General features: G+C 42.0%; 1 protein-coding gene across 1 annotated transcript in view; it reads left to right on the forward strand.

Moving 5' to 3' along the window:
• The window catches only part of LOC308328075 (voltage-gated delayed rectifier potassium channel KCNH1), a gene marked incomplete at both ends in the record, with an annotated part of 63285 nt that overhangs the window by 8552 nt on the left and 39031 nt on the right, over positions 1–15702 (forward strand). The window contains 4 exons of the mRNA XM_080781763.1: positions 1905–2011; positions 2652–2780; positions 6543–6661; positions 7574–7966. Coding sequence (XP_080637889.1) covers positions 1905–2011; positions 2652–2780; positions 6543–6661; positions 7574–7966 — 748 coding nt within the window. The remainder of the gene's footprint in view (positions 1–1904; positions 2012–2651; positions 2781–6542; positions 6662–7573; positions 7967–15702) is intronic.

Below are 15702 nucleotides of genomic sequence, written 5' to 3' on the forward strand. Positions count from 1 at the left end.
GTCCCATAGGCCAGGAGCCTATCTCTTGTTTCATGGCGTGAGGCAGCTTGATGTAAAACTACTTCCCCAGGACTGCATGATGTTGCAGGATTTACCCCCAATCCAACCCTTGATGCTGAGTGTCAAGCAGGGAGGCATTGGAACCATTTCTATAGTCTTTGGTATGACTCGGCCGGGAATTGAACCCCTGACCTCGAAGTCTCAGGGCAATAACTACAAGGCCACTGAGTTGCTAAATTGATGTGTCTATTCTAGCCTCACAGTCACACTTTTATCTATAGTTGAAAGCAATGCTGTGACCATGTGTTACTGAATGTTGATAGCAAGGCTTTGTCAATGATTTTGGATCAACCACTTCTGTCTTTTAAGACTCTGGTCTGTATTTTGCGTGTCTTAAGTACCAGGTCTTATTACTTAACTTAAGACCTGGAGGTGTGGTCAATGCTCTTTGGCCACTCAGAATAGCCAAATGGCATTGATCACGCCTCCAGGTTTTAAGTTAAAGGGTAAGACCACTTTTTTGAGGTTTGGGTTGTGTAGTTACTTTGCCATGATGCAACTCCATGTGGACAAGAAAGAAATTACTGCTCCAGTGATTAGAAATTGATAATTCAAAATATGCTCCTCATTGACTTACATTGTAGCTAAAACAGCTCTCAAAGTCACTCTTTTAGTACGTAAAAAAAACGCAAACAAAGTTGATTCAGACAATATATTCATAAAAATGTTAGATTCCTGTTAATTTTACTATTTGAAGGTCTGGATCCGGATCCACAGATCCAGTCCGGGTTTTCTTCCCAATAAAATGGACAAATCAACAGGAAGATAACATTTTTATGAAAAAATAAAACCACATGACTTTTGGTGATACTCTATATTGTCTGAATCAACATTGTTTGTTTACGTACTAAAAGAGTGACTTTGAGAGCTGTTTTACATCAATGTAAGTCAATGAGGAGCATATTTTGAATTATCAATTTCTAATCACTGGAGCAGTTATTTTTTATTTCTTGTCCACATTTGGAGTTGCATCATGGCAAAGTAACTACACAACCCAAACCTCAAAAAAAAGTGGTCTTACCCTTTAAGTAATAAGACCTGGTACTTAAGACACGCAAAAATACAGCCCTCAGATAGTCTAATTAATATTACCCTTCCCTTTGCATTTCATATTACTCCAGTTATATTTAGATCAAGCTAGGACATGGTGCTACCAAGGATGGCATTAACTAGCAAAGTGAGATGAACGTCAGTACAGTATGTGGTTAAATGATTGCTCATTGCTGCTTGACCCTCTATTCAGCATTCATTCGTTTTTGTGAGGTTCTTTTGCATAAAGCCAATTAAGGCGTTCAGAAGGGGGAAAAAAGTATGCCGTCATGATTTATTTCAACCATCATTAATCAAATTTTACTCAATGGAATTCCATAATAGTCTAATTTGACAGTGGAGATTTGCACACGGAGATTGTTCACAGTCAAGTTAAAAGTATGCAGTGAATAACACAGAATTGTCATATTTAGTTGTAGAGGAGATGGGCATGTATTAGGCCTACATACCAATATTTGTGTTTAAGATGGGGAATTGTGAAAATGTATGCTAAATGTAGGTAATGCAAATAATCGTATCGAATCATTTTTTGCAATGGAAATAATCGATTGTATCAATTCTAAAACAAAACTCTACATTGCATGGATGCACCTGGGACGTATCCTCATTGATGTATCCTATTTGTTGATATATAAAATAAATTCACCCTCAGAAAATCTGTCTTCTGTTACAAAGATAATTCACACATTTAAGAGTTGCAATGCGGTGCAAAGGTGCCTGAATGTCTGCTTTTCTCATCATGCCAAATGGATATGAAATATTTAAAATGATATTTCCCCCTTTGTGCTTTCCAGCTTCATGTATGGGGAGCTCACAGACAAGGACACAAGTGAGAAAGTGCGACTAACGTTTGAGAACTACGAGATGAATTCATTTGAAATACTAATGTACAAGAAAAACAGTAAGTATATAGCTTCGTCAAGTGGAGAGATAAATGTTGTTTTCCTCTTAATCTCTTATGCAAAATGTATTCCTGGCCTCTGTAATGCACAGCAGAGTTCAAAGGCAGCCCGTAACATTTCTAGCTCGGCAGAAGTACTAATTGGTCGAGAATCAGACCATGTATTTATATCCACTTGCATGGTATAACCTTTTTCTACCCACTGAGCAATTTTCGGCTTTTAGACGTCTAAATGAGCGTCTAAAAAAATGGGGTAAAAATAGTCTAAAAATGAAAGTTATTTTTAGCAGTCTAGGCTTAGATTAGACGTTGAAACAACATCGTTTCAACGTCTATATATATATATATATATTATATATATTGTTCTATTAGATTAGTCTAATCTAAGCCTAGACTGCTAAAAAAACGTTCATTTTTAGACTATTTTTACCCCAGTTTTTAAGACGAATTATTTGCCATCTAGACGACTACAAAAATGCTCAGTGGGTACCAGCAGGTGTTACTAGAAATGTTTCTCAAGGTTCTCAAAGACTAGTACAATTTCAACATTATACTTATGCTGTACAATATGGATTTTTATTTAATACCATTGTCTGATTAAATGAGCATCAATCGTCTTTTTCTCCCCCTTTTGTTTCAGGGACACCCGTTTGGTTCTTTGTCAAAATTGCTCCCATTCGCAATGAACAGGAGAAGGTTGTTCTGTTTCTTTGCCAGTTCAGTGACATCACAGCCTTCAAACAGCCCATCGAGGACGACTCCACCAAAGGTTGGCATCAGTCAATTAATCCATTCTGACCTGAGATCAGATTCATACGAGGTTTCCACTGGACACACACTGGTCTGATTAACCCATTCTGACCTGAGATCAGATTCATACGAGGTTTCCACTGGACACACACTGGTCTGATTAACCCATCCTGACCTGAGATCAGATTCTAAAAATGTCAGTCGTTCTTCGATTTTTCAAAAATAGCAGACCTACAAGCTCGTAGCGCGCCACTCGGTGGCGCGCTATGAGCTTGTAGATCTGCTATTTTTCAATAGCTAAAGCATAACATGATGCTAACACCAAAATGGGTTCCCGTTCAGAATGGGTTAATCTCCCGTCTGGTTTCCATATCTCCCGTCAGATGTGTTTTAGAGTTACATCTCGCATTGTGAGACAATATGCTACAGCACCAACTAGGGGTGTATAACGATCTAACTGCGTCGAAGTATATGGAAATAAACGATTGTATCAATGCTAAAACTAAAATACACCGCATGGATGCACCTGGGACGTATCCTCAGTGATGTATCCTGAGGTCATCGGGTTTCGGGTCTCTCGCAACATCCATACCCCTCACTCAGGTGACCCAGCCCGGGGGTGATCAAGTCCCGACTTGCGTCTCAGTAGCTACCCTCGATCAGTCCCATTAGGGAAAGACAGGGCCACACAATCCGATGCTCCGGAACTAGGAGTGAGAGGAACTGGTGCGTGGACGGACTAGGCTCTGTGGGTGGACTCCTGTCCGGAGCCCCACCAGGTCCATTCCTGCTCTCACCAGGCCCAGCCCCTGTGCGTTGCACCAGTCTCCCAGCGCCACCAGGCACGTCATTCAGGAGTGGTGGATTCTCGAGCCACAATGGCTCTGCATGGTGGTGCTGCTGCAGGCTCCGCTTGTGGCTTGAATGGCCCCTCCTAAAGGCCTTCGCTGTGGGTTTGTTGGGCTTCCCTCCTCACGGAATAAGACACAGCCTGGGGCGCCAACCCAAACTGCTCACCCGGGTGTCTAACATTCCGGCTGTCACCCGTCTCTCCGGTGGTCACCAGACTATATTGTCTATATTCTTACGAGTCACTATAAATAGAACAACTAAAACTAAAAATACATTGCATGGATGCACCTGGGACGTTATCCTCAGTGATGTATCCTAAGGTCATCGGGGTTTCGGGTCTCTCCAACATCCATACCCCTCACTCAGGTGAACCAGCCGGGGGGGGGGGGGGGTCAAGTACATGTGCGTTGTATTTAACAATGTTTAGAAGAAAAAATAGACAAAGAGGGGTTCAATTGTTTTTGTCCATCGCTACACTTGGTCTATCGATAAATGTGTGTATTCTCCGTGTTCGTGTCGAGGTACGGGTTTGTCTATGTGTGTTCTGTCTGTCGTACGAACAGCTGCAGCAGCCTAAAAGGGCCCATTCACACTGAGCCCTGTATAATTGCAGCCAGCCAGTGGTGTTGCTGCAGCAGCCTGCAGCGCTCAGTTCACACGGGTGTGATTTTTTTTGTCATTGCTTGGTCCCATTGTATCGCTGCTTATATATATATTTTTGTGGCTTTCACCTTTATTATTATTTATTTATGGAGGGATAGACAGTATAGGCTGACAGGAAATGGGGAGAGAGAGATGGGGGTGACATGCAGTGAAGGCCGTCGGGATCGGGAGTCGAACCCCCGCAGCGCACTTCCAGACTGGATTGCCAGCCAAGGTGCCTGGACCGCTGATCCACGGCCCGGGCCGCTGTTTTGCGCTCTTTGTTATCGGGGAAAATTCCGCCAGTTTTAGCAGTTTTGACAGTTCTGTGCTTTCGTCGTTTTTCACGAAATTCGGCAATATGGTAGAGAGCCGTGAGGATCCCTCGGGAACTCAGGAACTGAAGCTCACAGCCTCATACACTCATTCGTCAAAAGGCCTTTTTTTTGGCCACGTCATAGAAATTGCATTTCCATACATGCAAATGGAGTCTGACTCTGGTTACGGGACTACAGTGTTGACAAACAACCCCTACAGCCAATCGGCGTAACAAAACAAAAATAAACGTGTAACCTGACGTCATCTCCAGTCTACCTACTACGCCATGTCAACCCCACAGAATTGAGCCGGTTCGGTCTGACCTATAGGGCCTTGGTAGAATCTAATTAAAACCCACATGGGCAAGCCCAATTAGGGTCCACTTGGGCGTCGCATCAAATGACCTAGTTGAGGCACGCCTCAATGCGCTCGTAGAACCACTTTGAAGCCCACACGACGAGTAACCCAAAGTGAAGCATCTTGTGCCAGCTGACATTGTCATATAGAGTTAGCCCATCTGGGTCTCATATGCTGTAGTTAAACGCATCACTTTTTTTATGAATACATTTTCATTTTGTCCAGTCTGTACTGGTAGGATTTGTTATTGATACAATATAACTTATAGAATTGGGGTGGTTATATTTGGTCTATTGAGACATTTAGATTGTGTCAAAAAGGTCATGTCTCACCTACTGTAGAGTGTAGACACAAGATCAGATTGTTCAAGATTCAATTCACCCCCTGAGCAAGCAGGCTGCAGGCTCTATTAGCTCAATGGCATTGAGCATTGCGAATGAAACCAGGTTCAAATCTGGGGTAGAATAGGAAGGTTACATAGTGCAGCTTTAAGCTCCTTTACCTGAGCTCTTGCCAGATTTGTTCAAAGTTCAAACCCTTACCCATGCTTCCCAATACTACAGTATGGTACTTCCCCCTTGTCTGTATACAGTGCATGCAAAAAAGAAACCAATTGAATTGCTAGATACAGTACAATGTATTTAAACTATCTACTAATTCACATAGCATGATAACATGATAAGCCGTTTTATACACACAGCCATATAGTCTGTTTCATAGTCATAGATCTCTACAGTAACTATTATTTTATTACAATATGTCTGTAAGGCCAATTTTAGCCCAAGTAGTTTAAAGGTAGGCCGTAGGCCACTCCCATCCAATGCAAATGTGCTTCCAATGATCTTTTGGGGAATAGCAACCGAAGCCAAACATCATACGTAAGAAAGAGTAGTGGTTTAATTAATAATTGCTTAATCTAAAATATGAATGTTGTATATTAACATGCACACAACTTTGCGAACTGAATGTAAAGTTGAGGTATGCAGTATATGTTTATAATATATTAATGCACATTTTTATATTTACCTGATCTGAAGAAATTATCACTTTATGAGTTGACACCAGGGGTCAGTCAGACAGATTTTTTGAAGCCACTAAGGAAATGAAAGTTCATATAATGGCCTGTTGTGGCGCTATCATTGGGCTCAAAAAAAACCATAGCCCCATAGAAGTCCATGTATTTGGGCCCAACTTCACCTAGACTGTATTACCTTAATAAACATGGTCATGAATACTTTTCGCTTCCAGTCACTAGTTTAAAGTCTCATTTCTAATGTCATAATATTATTTTTGGAAAATGATGGCCCCATTTATAAAAGAAATGACCATAAAGTCGCGCATGTTCTGAGGGGCGTGGCTACCGTTACAGTTCATCCCCCACCCACTCGAGTCAAAATAAAAACCAACGAAGAAGAAGGGGGGAAGTCCCGCCTCGTTGTCTGGGCCAGCCAATGGCCAAACTGGGCTCAAACGGATCTTGAAAGATGGCGACTTACAGTGCAAGGGATTTCAGGCTTCATTTTACGTTCATGTTAGACCCGGGGAACGCTTTGTCCATATTTTTTACAGTCTATGGTTGACACATTGTTCCTGATATGTTTTGTATCCTCAGGTTGGGGGAAGTTTGCTCGTCTGACCCGCGCCCTAACCAGCAGCAGAGGCGTGTTGCAACAGCTGCAGCCCACCGTTCACAAGGGAGAGAATGTCCACAAGCACTCCCGCTTAGCCGAGGTACTTCATGTCGATGAGTTACTTTATGAACGATGACGAGGAGCAAGCCCAGAGCTTCGTTTCGTTAGACATAGAGTTCACGGGAAAGCAATCTTGACTTCCAGATAATGAATCCGCGGTTGATGAAATAGCGCACTGCTGTCAGTATGGGTTTTTTATATCGTGAACATCCGTTTCTATAGACCACGAATAATCAGCTTCTGAAATGAAATACACATGTTGTATTTCAAGCTGTGGAGCCACTGGCGTTCTAGCCTGTATGTACAGAGATAAGTCCCCCCTGTTTGTTTATACTTTGTTTATTTTATTTATAGTTTGTTTACTTTTGTGTTTTTATGTTTTATGTGTTCTGCCCTATATGGACCCCCCTGTGAGTGTCTTGAATAAAGTTTGAATTGAATTGAATTGAAAAAAAAACATGTCCTTTAACCCATTCTGACCTGAGATCAGATTCATACGAGGTTTCCACTGGACACACACTGGTCTGATGAACCCATTCTGACCTGAGATCAGATTCGAAAAATGTCAGTCGTTCTTCGAATTTTTCAAAAATAGCAGACCTACAAGCTCGTATCGCGCCACTCGGTGGCGCGATATGAGCTTGTAGATCTGCTATTTTTCAATAGGTAAAGCATAACATGATGCTAACACCAAAATGGGTGCCCGGTCAGAATGGGTTAATAGAAACGGTTTAGAAATGTTTGGATTCGGTTCTCTAGCTTTGTCATGGTGTGCCAGTGAGCTAGTAGCTTATTTTAGGCTACCCAAACAGGATGGATATTCTTGAGCGGATGAAACAAGAGGTGTCCAGGCCCATGCCTGTCCCCCCCCTGCAGGTATTTTTGGCCTCTGTACAGTTATGTCCTATTATTAATTAATTTATTAGCTGGAATGCGCTCCTCTTCTTGGCAGGTGCTACAGCTCGGCTCTGACATTCTACCCCAGTACAAGCAGGAGACGCCCAAGACGCCCCCCCACATCATCCTCCACTACTGCCTGTTCAAGACCACCTGGGACTGGGTCATTCTCATCCTCACCTTCTACACGGCCATCATGGTGCCCTACAATGTCTCCTTCAAGACCAAGCAGAACAACGTCACGTGGCTGGTGGTGGACAGCATCGTGGACGTCATCTTCCTGGTGGACATCGTCCTGAACTTTCACACGACGTTCGTGGGACCCGCGGGCGAGGTCATCTCGGACCCCAAGCTGATTCGCATGAACTACCTGAAGACCTGGTTCGTCATTGACCTGCTGTCGTGCCTGCCCTATGACGTCATCAATGCTTTCGAGAACGTAGATGAGGTTAGTGGATCATTTTCTTTGGAACTCGGGGGGGGGGGGGGGGGGGGGGTGAAGATGTAATATCTTTAAGAAAATGTATTTCTGCCACAGTGTCAGTCAGTGGGATATAGGGATAGTTGAGAGTTTTTGGTAACCCGTTAATTAATCATGAACAGAATCAGTCTGTCTCTGACATGTTTGGAGCACTGAGAAAACTGTTGCGCCTTTCTTCGTCCTTTTTTTTCCCTTCAAACTTGACTACGGTAGCGGTGGTCTCAAAAACATAAGGGAAACTTTGACAGGAAAAGACTCGCTCACCGTATAGAAAAATAAGTTAAACTCCTTAGACTGAGACTTAGAAAAATATTCTTTCTTTATTTTATCATGCTCTATTGGTGCTCTGTGCTCATGGTGCAATTAAAAAGCAAACGTTTCGGTCCTCAGACCTTCGTCAGTGCTATGGTTTTTCACAGACAAAGAACTTACCGTTTGGGTCATTTCTTATTAGACCTTCTTTACATGTATTTATACAGATACACAAAGAGCTGAAATAGCTCTTTATTGAGGAAGCCATGTGTCCATTTGTGGTGTCAAAGCATTTGTCAATATTTATCATGTCAGTCCTGATGTTGTAAACTACATTGCTCCGTCGGGGAACTGTTAGGACGGTGCAGCATGTGATTTAAAACCGTGAACCTTTTTGTACTAGCCTTTGAAACCAATATTATTCTATCCCTCAACATCAGCTGTCCCCAAACATTTATGGCCGTGCACCCCCTGTTACCTCCTGACCTAGCTGACGCACCCCCCCCCCCCAACGCTCAGTCTCGTTGTATTTGGGCCGAAAATGATCATTTCTTTAAGATGACATGGCAAAATAATCACAGAATGTCACTGCACTGAGAGACATGCAGCTGCATGTATACTCCCGCAGCTGCTCTATATACATCTCCTTACAACAGTGTCTTACTGGATTTTTTGCAGTTTGCGTTAAATAGCATGAAACCGCCATTACCCTTTTCACGTCACGCGCCCCCTAGAGGGCGTTTTGCGCGCCACAAGGGACGCACGCACCACAGTTTGGGAACCCCTTCCTTAACTCGTCATCACTACAGTGCAACATTGTGGTGGTTGAGAGAGTGCATGCTACAGTGCTACTGTATATGCCAAATATTCACAGGTGATACTCACACAGTTTGTCAAAATGTGACATCTCAAACAATCCCATACTGGAGAGGCAGGTAATGTATCCCGCCATGGCCATGCTTGTCTATACGTATGTGCAGAATAACAGACTTACTCTAAACAGAACGAAGTGTGTTTTGTAAATTCAGACTTTAAAGGTAGAGTAAGTGATTTCACTTAATTCAAATCTCACTTATATTTTTGTTTTGTTGTGATAATCCTATCTACTATAGTGTGCTGACCATATAAGGAGTTCCTCCCTGTCCCCAGTTAACCCCTGGGGGTCAAAAAACCGTAGGTTTCGTTTTTGACTCTCTATCCTGATTGGACGAAGGCTTAGGTCCCACAGCCAAAAACAAAACCTAAGGTTTTTTGAGTGAAATCACTTACTCTACCTTTAAGGTTATTGTAATCTAAAACTAAATAATTTATCCTGAACTTAGTCGGTCCAAATTGCATGGCGACATACCAAATGTCTTTATTAAAGTTGTTCCCTTTTCACAAATCCTTCATGATAACAGACTGTCATAAAATGCACATGTTTTGGCAACAATTTGCCTCATTGCATTATGCAGCTCTCATGCAGCTCTCAATAAACAAAGTATACACGCTCTTCTCATACGTTTATGTATGAGACTTATTTGTTATTTTTTTCCCATTGTGGCCTGAAATGTAAATGTAAGAGAATATTTGGCTACTTTCAAGTTAAACAAATGGATTGTGCAATTTGAAGTCTTTGTGTTGTCGTAGATACAGTAGACGGGTAGATAGAGTGTCAGTGTTTTTGTTGTTCAGTCGCTTGTGGTTTAAACAAGACGGGGTGTGTAAACAAGATGGGGTGGAATTCATTGGATCAGAGACAGTCAGAGTTGTTGGTGTAAGTCAAATTCAAAAAGGTAAAAGATGAATAGAGGCCATTTCACTTTTCTCCAAATAAGTAACAGGACTATTTTAATATATGTTTGTGTTTGTTTGTAACAAACTACAGATTGCAATTGTCAAAATATAGCCCTTGGACTGATTATGTCATTTTGACTGTGCCCTCCCCCCCCCCCCCGAAAAGTAAATCATCTCTTCAGGGGATGGCAACTGAACTGATGCATTTTCAGCTACTGATAATGTCCAACAACTTTCACGAAAGTCCGGTCAATGATTTTTTTGAATGATTTTTTTTATTTGATTTATTTAGAAAAGCAATCATAATACAACATTATAATCAGCGATTCAAGGATTACACAGTAAAGTCAAAAGACTTATTTCCACTGGGGTCCTCTCACACTGAACAATACTTTAAAATACATCACAAATACATAACAGTACATATACATTACATACACAACACAACAAGTACATCCCTATCCATCCCTCTAAGATGACCCTTTATAGGGACTCATAGACAAACAGAGACAACGGCTTGGGCATCCTCAATGTTATTTACTTTTTTGAGTGGTGCAACCACTCTTAAGGAACAGCAATGTCCGTGTGTTCACCTACTGTATGTGTTCACCTATGTGTTGGTTTATTGGTTAATGAGCACCAGTATAATGAGTACCAGCAGGGGCGCTGTTGTGCCAGAAACAGAGAGAGGGATAGTGCTGCACTGTTGCCTGCTAATGAAAGCGAGAGAGAGAGAGAGGTGGTAATTGAAATAGTTTTTAGTTTTAGTCATTGCATGAGATATGAAATGAAAGTGCCAAAGTCTGCCATTGCATCACTGCTAATATTAAATTGATCAAAACAGAATAGTTGTTTCTTTCAAAATGTATACTTTCTCAAGCAAGTATTTCGGTCAATTTGTCTTACTTTAACATTCACGGCATTTAATTGTGCTGAACACAAGACGACTGATTATAAAACGGCCCCCCATTTTCCAAGACTCATTTGTGGAAAAAGAACATTGAATGTCAAATGGTCAAGTCCCCGGTTATAATACGATATAGGTCCATCGCAAAAGTAGTATTATATTCAGCACAATAGGATTATTACATCTTTGACTCCTCTTTTATAACGCATTGTATACCGTTTGTGTTGTACGCTGGCGTTTTCAAGGATGGCTTGTCTATTCATGTACAGTAAGTAGCTTCATTTGACAGGTGGAGTCCTCGTGTTTACAGGAAACTCAGAGATATCAGTATGCATTGTTTCATGACATATTATACATTCACACAATAAGCCTACAACCAACACCACTTGTATACGTATACCTGCATGTGATTGAAATTCACCTCCATCTCTGAGATGTCATCATTGTGTGCCTGAAGAGAGTTGGCCTGTGCTATGCATACATTGAAATGAATGACAAACACAAATGAACGCACGCACGCACGCACGCACGCACGCACGCACGCACGCACGCACGCACGCACGCACGCACACACACACACACACACTCTCTCTAAATGTAGCCTCTGGGCTCTGCTTGCCAGTGTTCGTTACATCTATGGATCATGTATGTGCACAGCACATTATAGTGCCTGCGTTTTAAGCGTGTGTGAAACTACGGTATTTCTGGGGACAAAGCATGCGTGTAAAATGCTGTCATTGCTTTTAATGTCCCAATAATGTGTCAGTCAGAGGCCAGCAGAGTGTATGTTATCTCTTAGGTGGGGGGGGGGGGGCAGGCGGTCTGCTTCCAATGCACTATAAGGCACTGAAATGCTGTGGTCACGCTTAAAAGACTTGCTTGTGCAGGGCAGTCATCAGCACTCAGTAGTTGCAGGTGCAGCACTTTACTTCATTCTAGTCTTTCGACATATCAGCAGCCTGATGGGGTCAAGAGGCCCCATGCAGCAGGTCAGACAAATCACGTTACACAAAGTCTAGATGTCAGGAGAAGGGCATGTTGTTGTCATCTGAAATCACTATATGAAGTCATGGAATTCCCTTCAGAATAACTGTTATATGCCATGACGTTATATAGGCATGTTTTATCGTATTTTAATTTCTTTGTATATAGCTCTAAAAAATAGCAATGTCAGTCGGGTCCGTCCATCACGCATATCTCGGAAAGATTAACTTAATTGCCGCATAGAATCTGCTGTTGCACCTATATGCCTCCCAGAGGATATGGACCCCTATTGATTTTGTTGACCCTCATGGCCTTTCCTCTATTGCCAACCACAGGCTCGAATTTCCAATCTAATTGGCCCGGTCTTGGGGTGAACGGTGAACCATACTGATTGTGTCCGTCCCCGTCCCCCCGTCTCCCCCCATGGCCTTTTTGTCTAGTGTCACCCTTCGGCCAAAATTATGTCTTAAAATGATGTGTGCCGGTCTGGCACTAGCAGAGCACACTGCTGCTGTCTTATACCCAGAGTTTGTTTTGCGAACGCAGTGAGCCATTTACTATGATGAGACCCCAGCAGATCATGTCTGTCTGTGTGTCACGCTGTGACACCACCCGCCCGCCACCAGAGGGCGCAGTTCGCAAAAAATAGTAGTAGTAGTAGTTGCAACAGTGATTGCGAATTTGCGACCTCCTGCTGCTTAATGACGACACTAACAAACAAACAACACACACACATGCACGCACGCACGCACAACACGCACACACGCACGCACAAAAACATAATGAAGAAAAAAAAACTAAAAAAGCTCTGTGTGTGTGTGTGTGTGTGTGTGTGTGTGTGTGTCAGACTGCATACAACAGCTGCGTTCGCTTCCCGCGTTCACGCGTCTTACTTGTGTACTGTGTTTAGACCAGGTGTAAGCTATAGTCTTTAACGTAGAGCGCAAACGTACGCGTGTCCTTAGCATTTACTTACTAAACTCGAATTTAGATACGCGGAGGTGGTTCACAATGCTCTCACACTGATTGCAATCCAAATTCCATACAATTTAACATTTCGTAAATTTCGGTCAGCAATTTAAGTGACAATGGTAAAAGAAACGTAAACGGTCGTAATCAAACGGCACAAAACATTTCCGAGCACTTCGAAACACAAAAATCCTGCTATGCGTCTCCAAAGAAAGACAAGCCGAGAGGAGAGAGAAAGGGAGAGAAACGGAGAGAAAAGCAATATGCATTAATTTCCATAAGTAGCGTATCTATTTTTTGTGCGTTCACATTCACACAGCTCATCATGTATTGTACAGTAAGAATGTTGTGAACGGTTGTCTTTATCTGCCTCTACTCAGTGGAGAGCATTTAAAGGAGAATTCCACGCTAGAATGCTTTCTTACCTTTCTTTGTAGTCGTTACGTCCCCACCAAAAAGGTCCAGGTGTTTTTTTTGTGCAAAAGCTCCTTATTGGCTATTTCCTCTACCATGAGCGCTCAATGAATTGCATTTAATTGAATGGGAATTGAATGGGGCTATATGGACGTCTTTGGTGGGGACGTAACAACTACAAATATAGGTAAGAAAGCCTTCTAGTATGGAATTCTCCTTTAACAGTATTATCCATAGCGATCCAACACAACAACACACGTGGACGCATGTATATAGTCTCTATAGTCTATACAAAATGAAAGCAATGGTATTGGGAAAAAACGAGTTAAAAGTTTAAGAACTATAGAAAGAAGAAAGAAAGGCAAAAAAAAGGGGCGTTATGATTAGGTAGGGGATTTGAGTATGAAAAGGTGGGTTTTGCGTGTGGTTTTAAACATGGTTGAGGGTGGGAGCATATGCCTTGTGAGCTGGGAATGTGTTCCATATAGGGAGCGGGTGGCAACTGAGAAGATCCATGTCTGTCACGTTTATTTGCATTAGGTTGGCATTGGAACGGGATTTTCTTCAGATAGTGAAGAGTGTGACTAGAGACAGCAAGCCGAGGACAGAGAGGTGAAAGACATGAAACACACATGATAGCTCCTGCTGGAGTCAAACCAGAGATGTCATTGCGAACGCAATGAGCACTAACTATGAGACCTATAGCAGATCATGTCTGTGTGTGTGTCTGTGTGTCTGTCTGTCTGTCCGTCTGTCCCGCTGTTACACCACCTGCCCGACACCAGAGGGCGCAGCTGTATCACACACAAAAACACACACACACACACACACACACACACACACACACCTTAACTTAAAAAAACTTAACTTAAAAAAACTTAACTTAAAAAAGAATAACTTAAAAAAATAATCTTAAAAAAACCCAAATATGTACGAGCTGCGTTCGCTTCCCGCATTTGCGCGTCTTACTTGTATTACATGTTACTATTCACTATCCATTCATCCACCGGCTTGCCCCTGAAAGAGTTGCGTGTTGGTCAAGAGCACTTCTGTCGGCTCCATGGCTTGTGTGTGTATACTTATATCCAAGCCTTGATTCTCTGATGATTAACCTCTAGAATCATCTGGGTTTGTACAGGACATTGCACTTTGTTACAATTTCATCTCTGTTGGTCCGCAGCTGTTACATATATGTTTAGTTTTGTCTTTTTCCCCCCCCTATTTGTTTGTTTATTTGTATTGTGTTCAATAGCAAGCACACTTATTGAATATTAGTTTTGTCGTCGTTAATTAATAATTCACCACTTATTATTGATGAAGTGTCTTTTCTCTCACTTTCGTCTTTTTTTTTCTTTTTCCTTTTTTATTCCTCTGTTCTGTTTGCATGGCCCCCTCCCTCTTCTGCCTGTTCTCAATGCATGGGACGTGATGGGAAGAATTGGAACCACCGCGCTGTCACTCAAGTAGGCTTCAGTTTGATTAGAATATACCATCATGATTCATGTTCTCTCTCTCTCTCTCCTCCACACAGCTCTGTCACGCAAAGGACTGATTTATATGTGACCATATAGTTTACTGTACTACTTCCATGATCAAATTCCCTTGGAACAATTACTCTGCAATACATTTTATTTCACCAAACTATGTGTTCGTTGGCATGAACATTATTGAAGTACACTATATTAAAATGATATACTAAAAGTATATAGTGTACTTCTTATTTTAGTTTGTTTGTGAAAGTAGCGTATTTTCATGCCTGTATGTGTTCAGTGGCCATTGTTGTTGTTGTTGTCTCCGCCAGGTTAAAGGTGTGGTCATCATGACTATGTTTTGCACCCTGTCAGTCAGTCCGTCCGTCCATGTGTCTGTCTGTCCGTCCGTCCGTCTGTGGACACTGGACAGCTAATCTCCGGCACTCATATCGATGTGAAACTGTGCACACACACACACACACACACACTGTCTGGATACCAGAGCAGAACCTCCGTGCCAATTATTTCACATCGGCCTGTCATGTCATTATACAGTATGTTTTTTTTATATTACTCCTACATATTTTGTTCCAAACGTCATGCAAATCGGTGCACATTATCATGTGATCAACATCGACTTGTTCATATTCCACCGTGGTTGGCTGTGATTGGCATCTAAAGTTTTCAGGAGTGGCTTGTTTTGAACAAAATGCCTCAAATCATGAATGCAGCGATTCCTCTCACCTCTAAAATGACTGAATTTCAATCATTGCTGGCCCACTGTCGATAATGTAGGCCTACCTGGCCTGGAGCACTTTTTCTATTTGTTTTATAGATATAACTGACTCAATTAAGTCATTACATTAGTGTGAAATAGAAATGAGTTTGTACTGTATATGAAATAGTGTAACTAGTCAGTTATTGGGGTT

The sequence above is a fragment of the Protomyctophum bolini genome (assembly GCF_963924005.1).
Source record: "Protomyctophum bolini genome assembly, chromosome: 14".
Taxonomy (NCBI): Eukaryota; Metazoa; Chordata; class Actinopteri; order Myctophiformes; family Myctophidae; genus Protomyctophum; species Protomyctophum bolini.